Source organism: Arachis duranensis, chromosome 1, assembly GCF_000817695.3.
Source record: "Arachis duranensis cultivar V14167 chromosome 1, aradu.V14167.gnm2.J7QH, whole genome shotgun sequence".
Lineage (NCBI taxonomy): Eukaryota > Viridiplantae > Streptophyta > Magnoliopsida > Fabales > Fabaceae > Arachis > Arachis duranensis.
In genome coordinates this window covers 12,210,313-12,225,412 of record NC_029772.3, presented here as the reverse complement: position 1 = coordinate 12,225,412, position 15,100 = coordinate 12,210,313, and the positions used below count along the sequence as shown (strand labels likewise).

Sequence of the window (15,100 nt, the reverse complement as noted above, 5' to 3'; positions counted from 1 at the left end):
GGAAGTTCGTTGCATTAAGAAACCTTAAAGATTTGATTGCTATTCGGAAACATCTTTACACGACTTTACAGATGTCAATCCAGCCATAGGCTAAGAAAAGAAAAAGGATATGCCAAAATAAATAAACAAATCAAATAAGGAGAGGAGAAAAAGTAAAAAAGTGTGGCAAAAGTTCCACTCATGCTATATTTATAAAAGACGTTTGTGAAATCTAAGAGAAAGATGCCTAGTTTGGTATCATTATTAGCACGCAAATCCATGCAACGAAAGTCGATTCACCTTATTATATATTTAAAAAAAATGCTAACACATATTTTAAAATACATAATAAAATTATTACTAATAAATTTTAAAAATTTTTTTAATAAACATAAAATAAGTATATTAAAAATTTATTTTTTTATTTTTAATATACTTTTTTAATTTATAATCTTAATTTTTAATACATAAATTAACTAAACCGTGATTAGAAAAAAGGTGTTTCCAATATGTCCTTTCAACTTTAAAAACAATTAGATTAGAGAGGCCCACTTTTTAATTTGATTTTTCCAAAGGGTTGTCGGTTGCCAATGCAAAGCTAGCATGTTAGAAGGGGCATCAGGGGGCTCAACATTTATTATTGCAACACACTTTAGCTTGTTCCAAGCCATTCATCACTCCATCTTCTTCCATTTCAGGTACTGACATCAACTCAGCTTCATACCCATATACTTTCTACATTTTGTTATTGCTTTTCACTTCTCCTATTTGTTGTTTTTAATTGTGTTTATTTTGGACATCTATCTGTTTGCTTCTGGAAGGAGAGTTTATGGCTATTTTTGGGAATTTTAGAATAGAGGAAATGTTGTTGGAGTTTAGCTCCCTACTGAACAAGATGGTTGTTGATCTATAAAGTACATGCAGCTGGGTTGGAATGACATCAATGATTTGGTTTCTTATATAAGTTTTGAGGGGATGGTTGCAACTTTATATCTTTGCTTTTTTGTGATTTTATTTATTGCCTCATCTATTTCCCTATGAAAATGCCATAGTTTGTGGGCTTTTCTATTTTAGGTACTATCAGTAAAAGGGTCATTGATGTGCCTCAGCTAAACTCAGTAATATAATATTTTTTTTAGTCTAATAACAGTTGACTCAGTCCGTCATGATTTCTGGTATTGTTTATTGAATAAATTAATCTTTCAGGCACCAACAAGATAAAAATATAGTTCACTGATTCTAAGATTGATTATATGGATGTACCCACAAAAAAAGGATTGTTATATGGATTTAAAATATTTCATGTTCCATGTGGATTTGATGCAGAATGAAGGGCACAAGAATGGCAAAATGGTTAAGTCTTCTGGTTTTTGTAGTTCTATTGCTTAAGGCAGAAGGGGTTGATGTAGGACTCACTTATGTTCAAAGTGCTGTACCAAAAGGCGCTGGTGAGCATTTTTTCTTTCTTTTTGTTCTTTGGCTGTTAAAGGATCATCTCTATTTGTTTTTTTATTTTCACCTGTCACTATTTAAGATATCTCCACATTTATATGTCAAATAAAAGGGATCATAAGGAGTATTATTTACTGCACTAACATCTCTTAAAATTTAGTAATATCATATAGAACACCCCTTGAGATTTATGCTGTATGACACTATATATATATCCTAGTATTTCATAATATTCGACATTAACTTCCCTTGTAAATATAACAGTGATTATAAATCAAGAGATGTCATATGTAACAAGTAATAGCACACAATATCAGAGGAAGACACATGAAGTTTATAGTTTTAGCTATATTGAATTGTTTATAACAGTTGGAAGATTGATGTTTAAACATTGTGTGCAGTTTGCTTGGATGGAAGTCCACCAGCTTACCACTTTGATAAGGGGTTTGGAGCAGGAATTAACAACTGGATTGTTCACTTTGAGGTTGCAAACTCACCAACTAAAACCGTGTTTCCTTCTTTTGATTTCTTTGATCTCTTCTTGATATTGATCTTCAAGAGACATTTTCTTTCCAGGGAGGAGGTTGGTGCAACAATGCCTCTGTTTGTCTCGATCGCAGGGACACTCGCTTAGGTTCATCTAAGAAAATGGATCAGACAGCTTCCTTTTCTGGATATTTGAGCAACAAGCAAAAATTTAACCCAGGTATATTCTTCACTAGTCACAATTTTGATTCTTTCTCCTCATTAACACAAACATTTTTTAATTTTATGGATCTTAACAAGTGCTGCATATTTCAGATTTCTACAACTGGAACAGAATCAAGGTTAGATACTGTGATGGTTCATCGTTTACCGGTGACGTCGAAGCAGTTGATCCTGTAAGAATTGCAACATTGAAAATTCTGTTCTAAGTGATGAGATTTGTTATTTTGTAATTTCCATTCTGATGAGATTTGCACATGATAAATAAATCAGAAAACCAATTTGCACTACAGAGGAGGAAGAATTTTCGTTGCTGTCATTGAAGACTTGCTGGCAAAAGGAATGAGAAATGCTCAAAATGTAAGCGACATTATTTATTTATGTTCCAAATGATTGGGGTTCGCTAATTGAAAATTGTAAGTACAGGCTATTCTTTCAGGATGTTCATCGGCGAAGAATTTGCCTGCCTCGTGCACTTCAAGACTGAGTCCAGGGCTGGTTAGTTTGTGACTCATTTATTTTTCATTTTGAGCGAGCGAGAGTCATTATTTCATGCATATGTCTTCATGATGCAGTGTTTCTTCCCAGAGAATGTGGTATCACAGATCAGGACACCAATTTTCTTTGTTAATGCAGCATATGACTCATGGCAGGTAAGATTGTTGTTATTGTGTTGTGGTGAAGAAGGAAGCGTTAATTAATTAGGATTATTGTGTGTTCAGATAAAGAACATATTGGCACCGGGTGTTGCTGATCCGCACGGGCAATGGCGCGATTGCAAGCTTGATATTAAGAAATGTTCTTCTGCTCAACTCAGTGTAATGCAAGGTGAACATACATAAGAATTGTGAGTGATGTTAAAATGTATTACTAAGAATAATAATGGTGATGATGGTGATGATGATGATCAGGGTTCAGGACGAACTTCTTGAGCGCATTGAGTGGAGTGGGGAGCACGCCAGCTCGGGGGAAGTTCATAGATGGATGCTATGCTCACTGCCAAATGGGAACCCAAGAGACATGGATGAGAGCTGACTCGCCTGTGTTGGCCAAAACAACAATCGCCAAGGCTGTCGGAGATTGGTATTATGAGAGAAGGCCATTCCATGAGATTGATTGCACTTACCCTTGCAACCCCACCTGCCACAACCGTATCTTTGATAACAACCGCTCAGATGATTAGACATTTATTAAAAAAAGACTTACGTGCAGTTGTCTTTATGTGAAGTTAATAGTTTAAAACTGTTAAAAACTGTTAGATGATTCTAACATTCTTAAATATCAATAAAGATAACTGTACGTGAGTTTTCACCAATTTATTATTATTGCACGTCAAAGTGAACGGCAAAATATATCATTTGTAATTTATTAAACAAGTCAGCCAAGGAAAGGAGGCACTCTTCCGTCTCCATGCATAGTAATTACTAGTTGAATGTCACAACTACTTATAGTCTGCTATATATACGCTTTAATAAAATGGAACAATAAATTTGGGCCTCTTTTAGATTATTACTATCTTTTTTATTTTCTAACACACATGCCCTAGACTCATGGATTTCTCATCAAAACTAGCCCATACTTATCCATACATAGCTTATATTGGCCTCGTTTCTAGGATTAAAAACTTTTTTGTTATGTTCTTTTAAAAAGTAGGTATTTACTATTTAGGGTGAATGAGGTCCCCAAGTTTTCAATGATGAGTTGATGATGAATAATAATGCAATATGTCTAGTCTGGTGACTGGTGAGTGAAGATTAGAGGCCACATAAGTCATAAGCAACATTGCAGGGCCAGGCCACTAATCATGCTTTAATTTATTTGGACCACTTTCTACAGGCAAATCCACTTGCATTCCTTATCTTAATTAGATCCCCGTATCCAGTAAAACCTTCTGTGTGTATATTGTGGAGGAAGTGAAGCAAAATATATTTAGTGGACAACACAATTATGGTGGCAGTGCTAATCCCATTTAGTAATCTGATTAATATTATGTATGCTTCAAATGCAAATTGAGTCATAATCCTATATTATCTGGTTACTATAATTCAGTCGCTACAAGCTATATTTGAAATATTAAGTCAAAAAGAATGTTAGAATTTTCATGACTCATAAATAACCATTACTCATGTTGTTACATATGACTTGGTAATATTATTCGATAATTGTCGCCTATTACTAAGAGAACAAATTTTGATCTATTACCTATAATTTGGTCAATAAAATTTATACATCGGCCCTAAAAAGTTATAACTCAACCCATGACTCAAAAATATGATAACACTTAACACAACGGCATGATGACTCTATCACACGTCATCACCAACAATTCAATGAAACTAGAATGAGATCCGTGCGATGCGCAGGTAGTAAATTAATGATAATATATAATAAATATTAAAAATTGTTATGTTTTGTATAAATAAATTAAATATGTGTAAATTAAAGTTAAATTTAAAAGGTATTTTATTTAAAATAATTTGTAGTACAAAAAATTTGGATGTTGGAGTTGTACAAAGTGACATTTTTATTTGGTGGTTTAATTTTTAGATTTGTTTTAGTTGATGGATTTAGTCTTCTTATGTGACGCTCGTCTTCCTTTTTTTATTAGTTGTTGTTAGAGTTGTTATTTTCTTTTTTCTGTTGTAGGTTCTTTATGAATTATTGAGTTTGATACACTTTCTATTGTGTTGTTTGTTCCATCTTTGTATGTATGTTCTTCTTCCGAAGATGTGTCTTAAATTTGTATGGTTTTCGTTCTCCTTAATCTCTTGATGGGGTGGTACTTCAATGTCATTATTTTTCTGTAATGTCATTAGATTTGAAGAAGTTGTGCCTAATAAGTTTTTTCCTTCGATCAAATAGTACAAAAGTTGCTGTAACACTTTGATCTAAAACCTTTAATTGAATTCTAAACCTAAAATAAGTATTGGGTTAGTAACTAATAATTTGATAGATGAGATTATAAAAAGTATATAGAGTTATTTTAATGTTGAATATCGTGATATTTGATTACATGTGCCACAAATGTAGTTATTTTTTTATATGCTTTCTTTTGACATTTTTTACATTCAATATAGTTCCATCCAAATTTGTTATCAATTTTGTTTATAGTTGCTAAAATTGTAAAGATCTTTTCCTATTCCAATATTCAATTTATGTTATCATTAGGTATATGGTATTTGAGTAAGTATGAATGTATGATGCATGTTGTGAGTTTTTTTTTCATACCTGATCATCAGATTCTCATTGCATGGCCATTAGATCTTTGATAGTTATTCAATTTCTAATCATTTTGCTATGAAAGAATGATACTCTATTGAGTAAGTTTGAGATGTGTAGTTCGAAAATAAATTTTTTGTGCTAAATTTGATGTTATTTGAATGAATAGTGATACGAGACTTATATAAGTAGTTTAAATAGTGTAGAATTTGAATACTTATAACGTAAAATTTATTATGATTAATAATATTATTATTATGACATTTGTAATATGGATGTTTATTACCTTTAGTGAGTTATTTATAAAAAATAATAAATTAATTGTTGGGGTTATAAATTTATTGTATTGTTTATAACGTTAAGATATAATAAATATAGGAATATGAATTTAATGTATTTGTAGGTTATAAATTTATTGTATTGTATTTTTTAGTTTTTTATTTGCATATTTTATTTTTTGCTGATTTGGAAATAATAGTTAATTTGGTAAGAATCGAATGGTTAATTCTAAAATTTTGTCAAGTAAACAATATTGCTGACATGATATTAGTAGGAGAAAAGAAATGTCTTAAAAGTAATGTGGATAAATTTATGCACCTACTTTTATATATTAAGAATAGATAGTCAAAACAAATGTTGAGAATAACACTGTGATTTTCACCACAACCGTAACTTATGATTCGCTAACTGAGCATATTCAAAATATTTATTCTCTATTCAGTCTATATAAAGTAACATTAGGTTAAGAGAAATTTAATACTCACTCAAGTCATTCTCACTTTCTTCTTTAAATTATTACTGATTTGAGCATCAAAATATCTTTTGTAGGTATCCACCCTATTTAGTGTTCTTTGAAGTCTAGCGTATACCTCATCCATAGAAAAGATAGGACAACGTCTCCCCTTCTGTGACGAAGAATTACAGGTCGAACCAAAACAAAATACTTTTTCTTGATAATTGTGATCCATTGGACAGAGATCCAATTTTTAATTTTTTTTGATTCCTTTGAATCTTTTTTTAACCTTTCGGGTTGTATCAAAATACCACTGTGTCGGTATACCTTATCCATTTCGCCAGGAAAATGGATATCCCCAGAAAATATTTGTAATTCAATTTTTTTTTTCTTCTCCATTCGCACCAATCCGCCTACTCGACTTTTTATATTAAAAGTTATACATACCTTGATAGACCCCTTTAATAGCAAGAACACTATATATTGTAAATAAATACCTTCCACCACCCCAAAAGTCTTTTTTTGGTTAAATCTAATTATAACATTATTTATATTTTTTAATGATTATAGAAATAGTAATATCATCGGATGAAAATGACATAATCAAGAGATTGAAAAAAAAGTAAACAAATTCAAAGTATATATTAAGATGAAAAACTCAAAAACATACGATGAAACAAAAAAAACCAATAAAAAAAAATACATACAAATTAATAGCTCAGACAATACATCTTCACAAAAATATATGACAAGAAGAAAAAATAAATAACTTCAACAACAATCCAAAAAAAACAAACACTTATAAAAAGACTAAGTTCGTGAATTAAAATAAATATAAAAATAAAAATAACAAATGAAAATATAATTTTATATAATTTTAATATAAAAAATTCTTGCATATTACATGAGTGACACTCTAGTGCTAATTAATTAAAAGTCATTGGCTCCACTTTTGAAAATAATATTCTACTGTCTATAATTTATATAAGTATATATGTTGTTTTACACCAATAATGTTATCTTTTTTCTTCTTCATTCAATGAAAAGAATCAAATCTGAACAAGCTAAGTTGATGTTTTCATAATCAATATTATTAAGAGTATCTTAGCTTGTTGAGTCTTGACAAATATGTACATTTGTTTTGTATACATTTTATTCAAATATGCCCTTATTTAATTGTAGATTGTAGATAACAAGCAAATATGTATGGCACAAAAGTATTCAAAAGAAGCATGCATGGGTCCATGGCAAACCCACTTGCCTTCGTTTTTATTCGGCGCCGTTTACATAATAACAAGTTAATAACCCGTCAGAGCTAAGAGCAGTTATATTCTGTGCATGCTTTTTCTTTGCTTCTTCCCATACATGTTATTGTTTTATACACAAAGATAAAAGGATGCCATCAAAAAATAAAAATAAAATAAAAGGGTGTGAATAAATTTGTTTAGAACGCTCATTGAGTTTAATAAATTATATTAAAACTTTGTTAAAGGAATAAAATACACTACTGTTATAGGAAAGCATTAAATAACACAATTATTTTAGTGGTTTGTCTGTGGTAATGAGAAAAGTCTAGGGCCATCAGAATTGTTAAAATTTGGCCAGCATTTAGCCAGCAAAACAAAAATAAGTGATTTTCCACGTTAGATAAAATCTCACACTATTAAATACACTATTGATGGCTACAACTTACAAAATTTGCTGGTCCCTAACACTTCTGGTGGTAATGAATGTTGGGCACTTCTGGTTTGGGCAAAGTGAACTGAGCAGTGAGCAAAACATACATCACCTTTCAGTTTCACACTTGACACTATACACTCACAGTCACAGCTCAACTCATAAGAAAGAGACAAAATCCAAAACCAGAATCTAAGCCCAAACACTCCCTGCAATTCCATTAAACTTTGCCTCACAAGACCTCTTTCTTCATACTGCATTAACCATTTACTTCAATAAGCATTCAGTTCCACTCTTTCACTGTTGGAGGCTTGGAGCACTGTATAAAGTCTCCACCCTCACTCACATTGCTCCACAACCCCATCTCCCATTTCAGGTCCATCTACTTGCCAACGCTTCATACAATATTCATGCTCATATATATGCTTTGCTTTCTACACAATAATACTTCTCTTTCTCTTTTTCTTTCTCTAGTTGATATTATATTAATATGGTTGAAAGGAGTTTCTTGTTTTTGTTGAATGGGGTGCAAACATTGATAATCTTATTTATTTAGCTCCTTTGGTGGTAAACTGTCGATGAAAAGAAATGGGAAAACAAAACTATATTTGCTTTAGCATATGTTAGGAGGTTGCATGCAGGGGCAGGGTGTGACAGTAACTCATATTATAGAAGAAATGGCTCTATCTTGTGTATTTTCCATTGGTGGCAAAAAGGTGGCAGTTGGGGTGCCTCTATTAACTTGCATTAATATCATTATCAATGGAGCCTATGTTTTCTGGGATAGTTTTTTCTCTTTTCTGTACTCAGTTGAGCTGAAGTTTGGTTGGTTCTTAGATTATCATATTGATTGATATGATGATTTTCTTTTTCCCGTGACATATTAATAGGAATTTAAAATGTATAATCTTCATTGCAAACAAACAATAAAAGGAAAAATATACTGTAGTTATCTTCTTGTTGGTGATTCTTCCAATATCAATATTGTCCACAATTCTCTTTCCTTGTATGTTCTTTTATTCCTTTCTTTCCTTTATATTTAATTTTTATCTGTATATCATCAATAAAAAATTGGAAGTGTAGGTAATATTTTCTTCCTTTCTGTTTCCATGTTCTGTAATCATCAAGAAAGCTGAAGGGGGATTTCTAAAATTCCAGAACAAAAAAAAACAAAAAATCTTTCTGCTAAGTGCCAACTATGACCGTTCGCTATTCATATATGATTCAAGGATGTCGTCAATGATTTTTGTTCTATATAAATTGGTTGACTCATAGGTTTCTGACATTAAAATGAGAAAATTTTGATTTTTTGGTCAAGGGTGAGCAGAAGAGAATTGCTGAAAAATGATATAAAATTCACTTTGGCCAAAATCGTTTGATATTATGTTAATTATGTATGTATCTTGATACTTGTACTTAACTCACATTGTTTTTGTTTTCAAATGCATAGGTTTTGTTATTTGATTTTTCTGAATGGAGATATCAAGAATTTGGCAATGGTTAAATCTTCTAGTATGTGTACTGTTATTAATAAAGTCAGAAGGATCTGGTTTTGTTCCAATAACTTATTTGGAGGATGCAGAGTCAAAAGGAGCCGGTAAGAAACAATGTTTTTGGTGATTGATTATAGGGATCATCTTGATCTTGAGCATTATAACTGTTTTTAATTTTCAGTCGTATTTATTTAGTTTGGAAAATTCAAGTTAAGCATTTCTGTGCAGTTTGTTTGGATGGTAGTCCTCCGGCATACCACTTCGATAAGGGATCCGGTGAAGGTGTTAACAGCTGGATTGTTCATCTTGAGGTATATCCCTTCCGAAAAAATTGAAATGTTAGGGTGCTTGGAAAATAGGAAAATGAATGCATGATTTAAGTTGAAGTGAAAGTCTCATACTTTAAAGCAGTTGTGTTTTGTTGCTAATAGGGAGGAGGATGGTGCAGTGATGTGTCTTCTTGCCTTGAACGCAAGGACACTCGCTTAGGTTCATCCAAACAAATGGATACTCAGGCTGGATTTTATGGAATACTTAACAACCAACAAGATTATAATCCAGGTTGGTATATCCAGAGTTACACTACACATATTCATATTCATATTGTGTTATGTTAATGTTATGCATTTGTTTCCAGATTTCTACAACTGGAACAGAATCAAGATTAGGTACTGTGATGGATCATCATTTACTGGTGATGTGGAAGAAGTTGATCCAGTAAGTGTTTTCAAAATTTTGAATGTATTTGGAAAATCTATTACATTTTTATGACATGATATTATTTATATTGTGAAATCAGACAAACAATCTGCACTTCAGAGGAGCAAGAATTTTTGAAGCAGTCATTAAGCATTTACTTGCAAAAGGAATGGAGAATGCTGAAAAGGTAAAAGAATGACACACACATTACATTAAGGCTATTCATATTCTATGGTTCACTCACTCACTCAATTACTTATTACACAGGCTATTCTGTCTGGATGCTCTGCTGGAGGATTGGCTGCTATATTGAACTGTGATCGCTTCAAATCCTTCCTACCAAATGGCGCTAGAGTGAAATGCGTGCCAGATGCCGGCTATTTTATCCATCTGTATGACTCCTTACCTAGTTTTGCTCTGCTTCTTCATACTTGATACTTGCTTAAATATGTTGTGTAACAGACCAGATGTCTCCGGAACAAAGCGCATTGAAAATTTCTACAAAGGAGTTGTTGAAACACATGTACTCTACTCTACTCTTGGCCTCCTTTAACTTTTGAATTTATTTTCCCTACTTTTCACCATAATGAGTAAGATAAGAGGTGTCCATTGTCATAGGGATCAGCAAAGTATTTGTCTAAATCTTGCACTTCAAAATATGGAGCTGGCCTGGTAAGTCTATGATTGATTTGTGTAACTGTGCAAGCAAGAAGCAAGCACTGATACCTCTGCTTCTAGTGCAGTGCTTTTTCCCACAATATGTAGTACAAGATATCGCCACGCCCATTTTCGTCGTAAATGCGGCCTATGACTCATGGCAGGTGACATGATCATATTATTCTGTTAAATTGCTGATCATAGTAGGAAGATCCCAACATTATCTGTGTGATTTTCATTCAGATTAGAAACATTTTGATACCGGGCATGGCGGATCCACACGGCAGCTGGCAAAACTGCAGAGATGACATAAGCAATTGCACACCTGATCAACTAGATGCTGTGCAAGGTGAAAAAGAACAGAATCAATGAATGTGTGTATGAGTGTATGTTAATAATGAGTAATGTGTTTGATTTGTTCAGGGTTTAGAGAGGATTTCATAAAGGCATTGAGTGGGGTGCAGAACTCTCCATCAAAAGGAATGTTCATAGATTCTTGCTACATCCACTGCCAAACGGAAATGCAAGAGTCTTGGTTCAAAACCGATGCACCTCAGCTTGCAAATACTGTATGTATTACTAACACTCACTCACTCTTTCTTTTTGCTTTGCTTTGCTTATCTTATTACTAATTTGCAGACTATTGCTAAGGCTGTTGGTGACTGGTTTTATGATCGAAAGCCTTTTCAACACATTGATTGTGCCTTCCCATGCAACCCTACTTGTGGTAAACCCGTCTTAAATGTCAAAGTCAACCCTGAATTCTAGATATATATGATCTTATATTTCATAAAGTTGTGGAAATAATGCAACGTAATGAGTAATAACTGTTATTATTGTTGTAATCTTCTCTTAATGATATATCATATTTTACGTTTGTAATCATATTATCTTTGAATTTGGATCCTCTAAATTTAAAATTTATACTTTAGAGGATAAAGTGTGATCTTCTACTCTTGAATGGTTTCTCTCTCATATTTATTTTTGATCTCACTTATAAAATAAATGGTGAGATATCACACTTTATTCTCTAAAGTAAAATTCAAACTTTAGAGAATTCAAATCCCTTATTTTAGTAGTAATGTTTCAATCATCTTCTTGTTTTCGACCATAGCTTACAGTGATCAAGAAATCAAAGTAAGTTAGCCATTTCAGCATCCAAATATTCCATAGTTAGCTTTATTCTTTCATTTCACTAATAAAAAGACAAGCAAATACAAAACATAGGGATTAGCTGTATATTTCAAAAAGAGTAAATAAACAAATCAACTCGGTGCTGCAAAATCTCTCTTCTTGTAAGAGGAGAAACGCAGAAGACAAAAGGATTCCATCTGATCAAATACCAAGAGAGAGAAGACACACGATATGTAATTAAATTAAATTAGTGATCCATCCATTACCACTTACCAGAGCAGAATTGTATGCAAAGACTAATCTATTTATCTATTCTTAATATATAAAAGTAGATACACAACTTTATCTACATTATTTTTAAGTCACTTCTCTTTGTCTACTAATGTCATGTTAGCAATATCATTTACTTGGCAAAACTTTAGAATCAACCACTAATTTTTTGCCAAATCAATTATTATTTCCTCTATTCTTAATATATAAAAGTAAATACACAAGTTTACCCACATTATTACTCTTAAGGCACTTCTCTCTTCCTGCTAATATCATGTCAGCAACATCGCTTACTTGACAAAACTTTAGAATCAACTACTAATTTTTTACCAAATCAACTATTATTTTTAAATTAACAAAAAAATAAAATATATAAAAAAATATACCACTAATAGAAATATATACAAATTTGTAACCTACAAGAATCCATATCCCTATATTTATTATATTTTACCATTATAAACAATTTATTCTTAATAACCCCAATAATTAATTTATTTATTTTTATAAATAACTCATTAAATGTAATAAACATCTATTCTTACACCCACAAATGAAGAAGAGTTTCTTTACTTAGAAATGATTATATTAGATGAAAAGGTACAAAATAAACATATTTATTGTATTTTTAAATTGTATTTTTAAATTAAAAATTTTCTAACACTATTTTAAATTTGTATCACTTGAGACATTGTTTGACAGAGTGGATCAAAGAAAAATATTGACGGGTAATTTCACTTTATACTATTTCAATTATTCTTATTAAAAATAACTTATTTAAAAAAAATCTACACATTTTTGTTCTTTGTATTGTAAATGTCATTGGAAAACTGTATGCACATCAAGAGATTAAGGAGAAAGAAAATCATACAAATTTAAGACACATTTTCGAAAGAAGAACATACATGCAAAGATGGAACAAACACAACAGAAAGTGCATACAACTCAACAATTCATAAAAAACATGCCTTCACAAAAATCTACGATAGAAAGAAGAAAGCAGCAACTCTAACAATAACCAATAAAGAAAAAGGAGGACGAGCACCACATAAGAAGACTAAGTCCATCAACGAAAACAAATGAAAAAATCAAACCATCAAATAAAAATATCACTTTATACAACTCCAACATCCAAATCTTTTGTACTCCAGATTATTTTATGAGGGATTACCATGTGTTCATAACACGCAGCGGAAGAAAAGAAAGTAATCCTAAATATCTATTTTGTGTTTAAACTTTATTCCAATAATATATAGATCAGATCTAAATACCTTTAGACGCTTTAGTAAAAACTTTATTCTTCGATTGTACAAAGACTCTATGCGTATCCACACCGAGACCAACCTTTGCTGTCAACTCCTTGACCAATGGACATCTGATCTAAATTGAGAAACCTCTTGCAACTCTTTGCACGCAATAAAATTCTTCTTCAAGAATCAGGCTCACATACGTTTATGTGTGTAGAGATAAAGGAATAAAACCCTTGTGTTTTACTTTCACCTATTTTCTGTACTCTTGGCATACATATATATGGTATGAGATTTGTTATTGATTTTAAATTTGAATCTCAATTCAAATTTAAATCATATCTTGAAATTCTAAATCTGAATCATTCAAATTTATGAATCATATCATAACTCAATTTGAAACAAAATCAGTTAGGATCTCATCTAAATTTAGAATTCAAGTTTAGAAATAGAATAACTAATTATTATCAAATCTCATTTAATATTCTCAATTATCATACTATTATTATATTCTTGGTGCTAGCAAAAAATATAATAATATTTCATCTGAATTAATATAATTATTTATTTGATCAAATCAAAATAATAATTAAATAATTCTATAGCAAATATTAGGACACTCATTGGTGTGTGACCCCATAGGTTCAATACTAAGCGAGTAGTAAATTAGTCATACTAAATTTACTAATCAAGGTTGGCGTCTAGCAACACTCCTCAATGACCCGATAGTATGAAGTAATATATTTTTACTAAGAACCTCATAAGAACAAAGTATAATTCCTTGTCCCCAAAGTTTCAATTTGTTTTAAAATTGTCCTTCGGACGAAAATGCCCCTCTCCTTCTTCCCCAAATCAACCAAAGCAAAACAAAAGCAGCAGCATCATCATCATCAAAACTGAACCCAGAAGCTGAACCCAGAAGCCGAACCCAGATCAGAAACAAAAGCAAAACAGAAGCAAAAGCAACACCAATGAACTCAAAACTTAGAAAAATCATCATCATCAAAACTCAGAAAAGCATCATCTGAACTCAAACAAACAACAATAAAAACAGCAAGAAATAGAACCACAACAATAATAGAAGAACAACATCCAGAACTCAAAATCATCTTCATTGTCAAAACTCAGAACCCAAAATCAGAAAAACAAAAATCCATAACTTAAAACTTAATCGATAATGGAATCAAAAGAACAATCAAGCAGAACCACTACCACCACCAGTATCATCATAGTCATCATTATCATCATCAGCAGAAAAATCAAGCAACATGCACTTTAAACAATAATCAACAACCAGAAATTTCAGAAAAAATTCAGTTCAGAAGAAGAAGAAGAAATGGTGGTGCTGCTGGTGCAGGACAGCAGGGAGGCAAGGCGGCGTGGCGGCGAGAAAGAAGAAGAAGAAGAGGAAGAAGAAGAAGAAGAAATAGTGGTGGTGCTGGTGCGTGAAATTGTGAACAATACTTTTCACAACTCTCATAATCCCCGGTCATGAACCCCAAAAACTTGGTGTTCAATACCATGGCATTACACAACTTCGCACAACTAACCAGCAAGTGCACTGGGTCGTCCAAGTAATAAACCTTACGCGAGTAAGGGTCGATCCCACGGAGATTGTTAGTATGAAGCAAGCTATGGTCATCTTGTAAATCTTAGTCAGGCAAACTCAGATGGATATGGTGATGAACGCATAAAAACATAAAGATAAAGATAGAGATACTTATGTAATTCATTGGTAGGAACTTCAGATAAGCGCATGAAGATGCCTTCCCTTCCATCTCTCTGCTTTCCTACTGTCTTCATCCAATCCTTCTTACTCCTTTCCATGGCAAGCT

At 32.0% G+C, this 15,100-nt stretch overlaps 2 protein-coding genes across 2 annotated transcripts; both read left to right on the top strand.

The window, feature by feature from the left end:
- Positions 1-517: 517 nt before the first annotated feature.
- LOC107475417 (pectin acetylesterase 8) lies at positions 518-3,645 on the top strand. The gene is made up of 10 exons (XM_016095047.3): positions 518-677; positions 1,306-1,427; positions 1,833-1,915; positions 2,008-2,137; positions 2,233-2,312; positions 2,410-2,496; positions 2,563-2,634; positions 2,712-2,789; positions 2,859-2,964; positions 3,048-3,645. The coding sequence occupies exons 1-10, from the start codon at positions 583-585 to the stop codon at positions 3,317-3,319; spliced, it is 1,125 nt and encodes a 374-aa protein (XP_015950533.2). The 5' UTR covers positions 518-582; the 3' UTR covers positions 3,320-3,645.
- Positions 3,646-7,815: 4,170 nt separating this feature from the next.
- LOC107475438 (pectin acetylesterase 8) lies at positions 7,816-11,499 on the top strand. The gene is made up of 13 exons (XM_016095075.1): positions 7,816-8,141; positions 9,216-9,362; positions 9,487-9,569; positions 9,690-9,819; positions 9,896-9,975; positions 10,058-10,144; positions 10,225-10,349; positions 10,420-10,480; positions 10,576-10,629; positions 10,701-10,778; positions 10,858-10,963; positions 11,038-11,183; positions 11,254-11,499. The coding sequence occupies exons 2-13, from the start codon at positions 9,239-9,241 to the stop codon at positions 11,380-11,382; spliced, it is 1,203 nt and encodes a 400-aa protein (XP_015950561.1). The 5' UTR covers positions 7,816-8,141; positions 9,216-9,238; the 3' UTR covers positions 11,383-11,499.
- Positions 11,500-15,100: the final 3,601 nt, after the last annotated feature.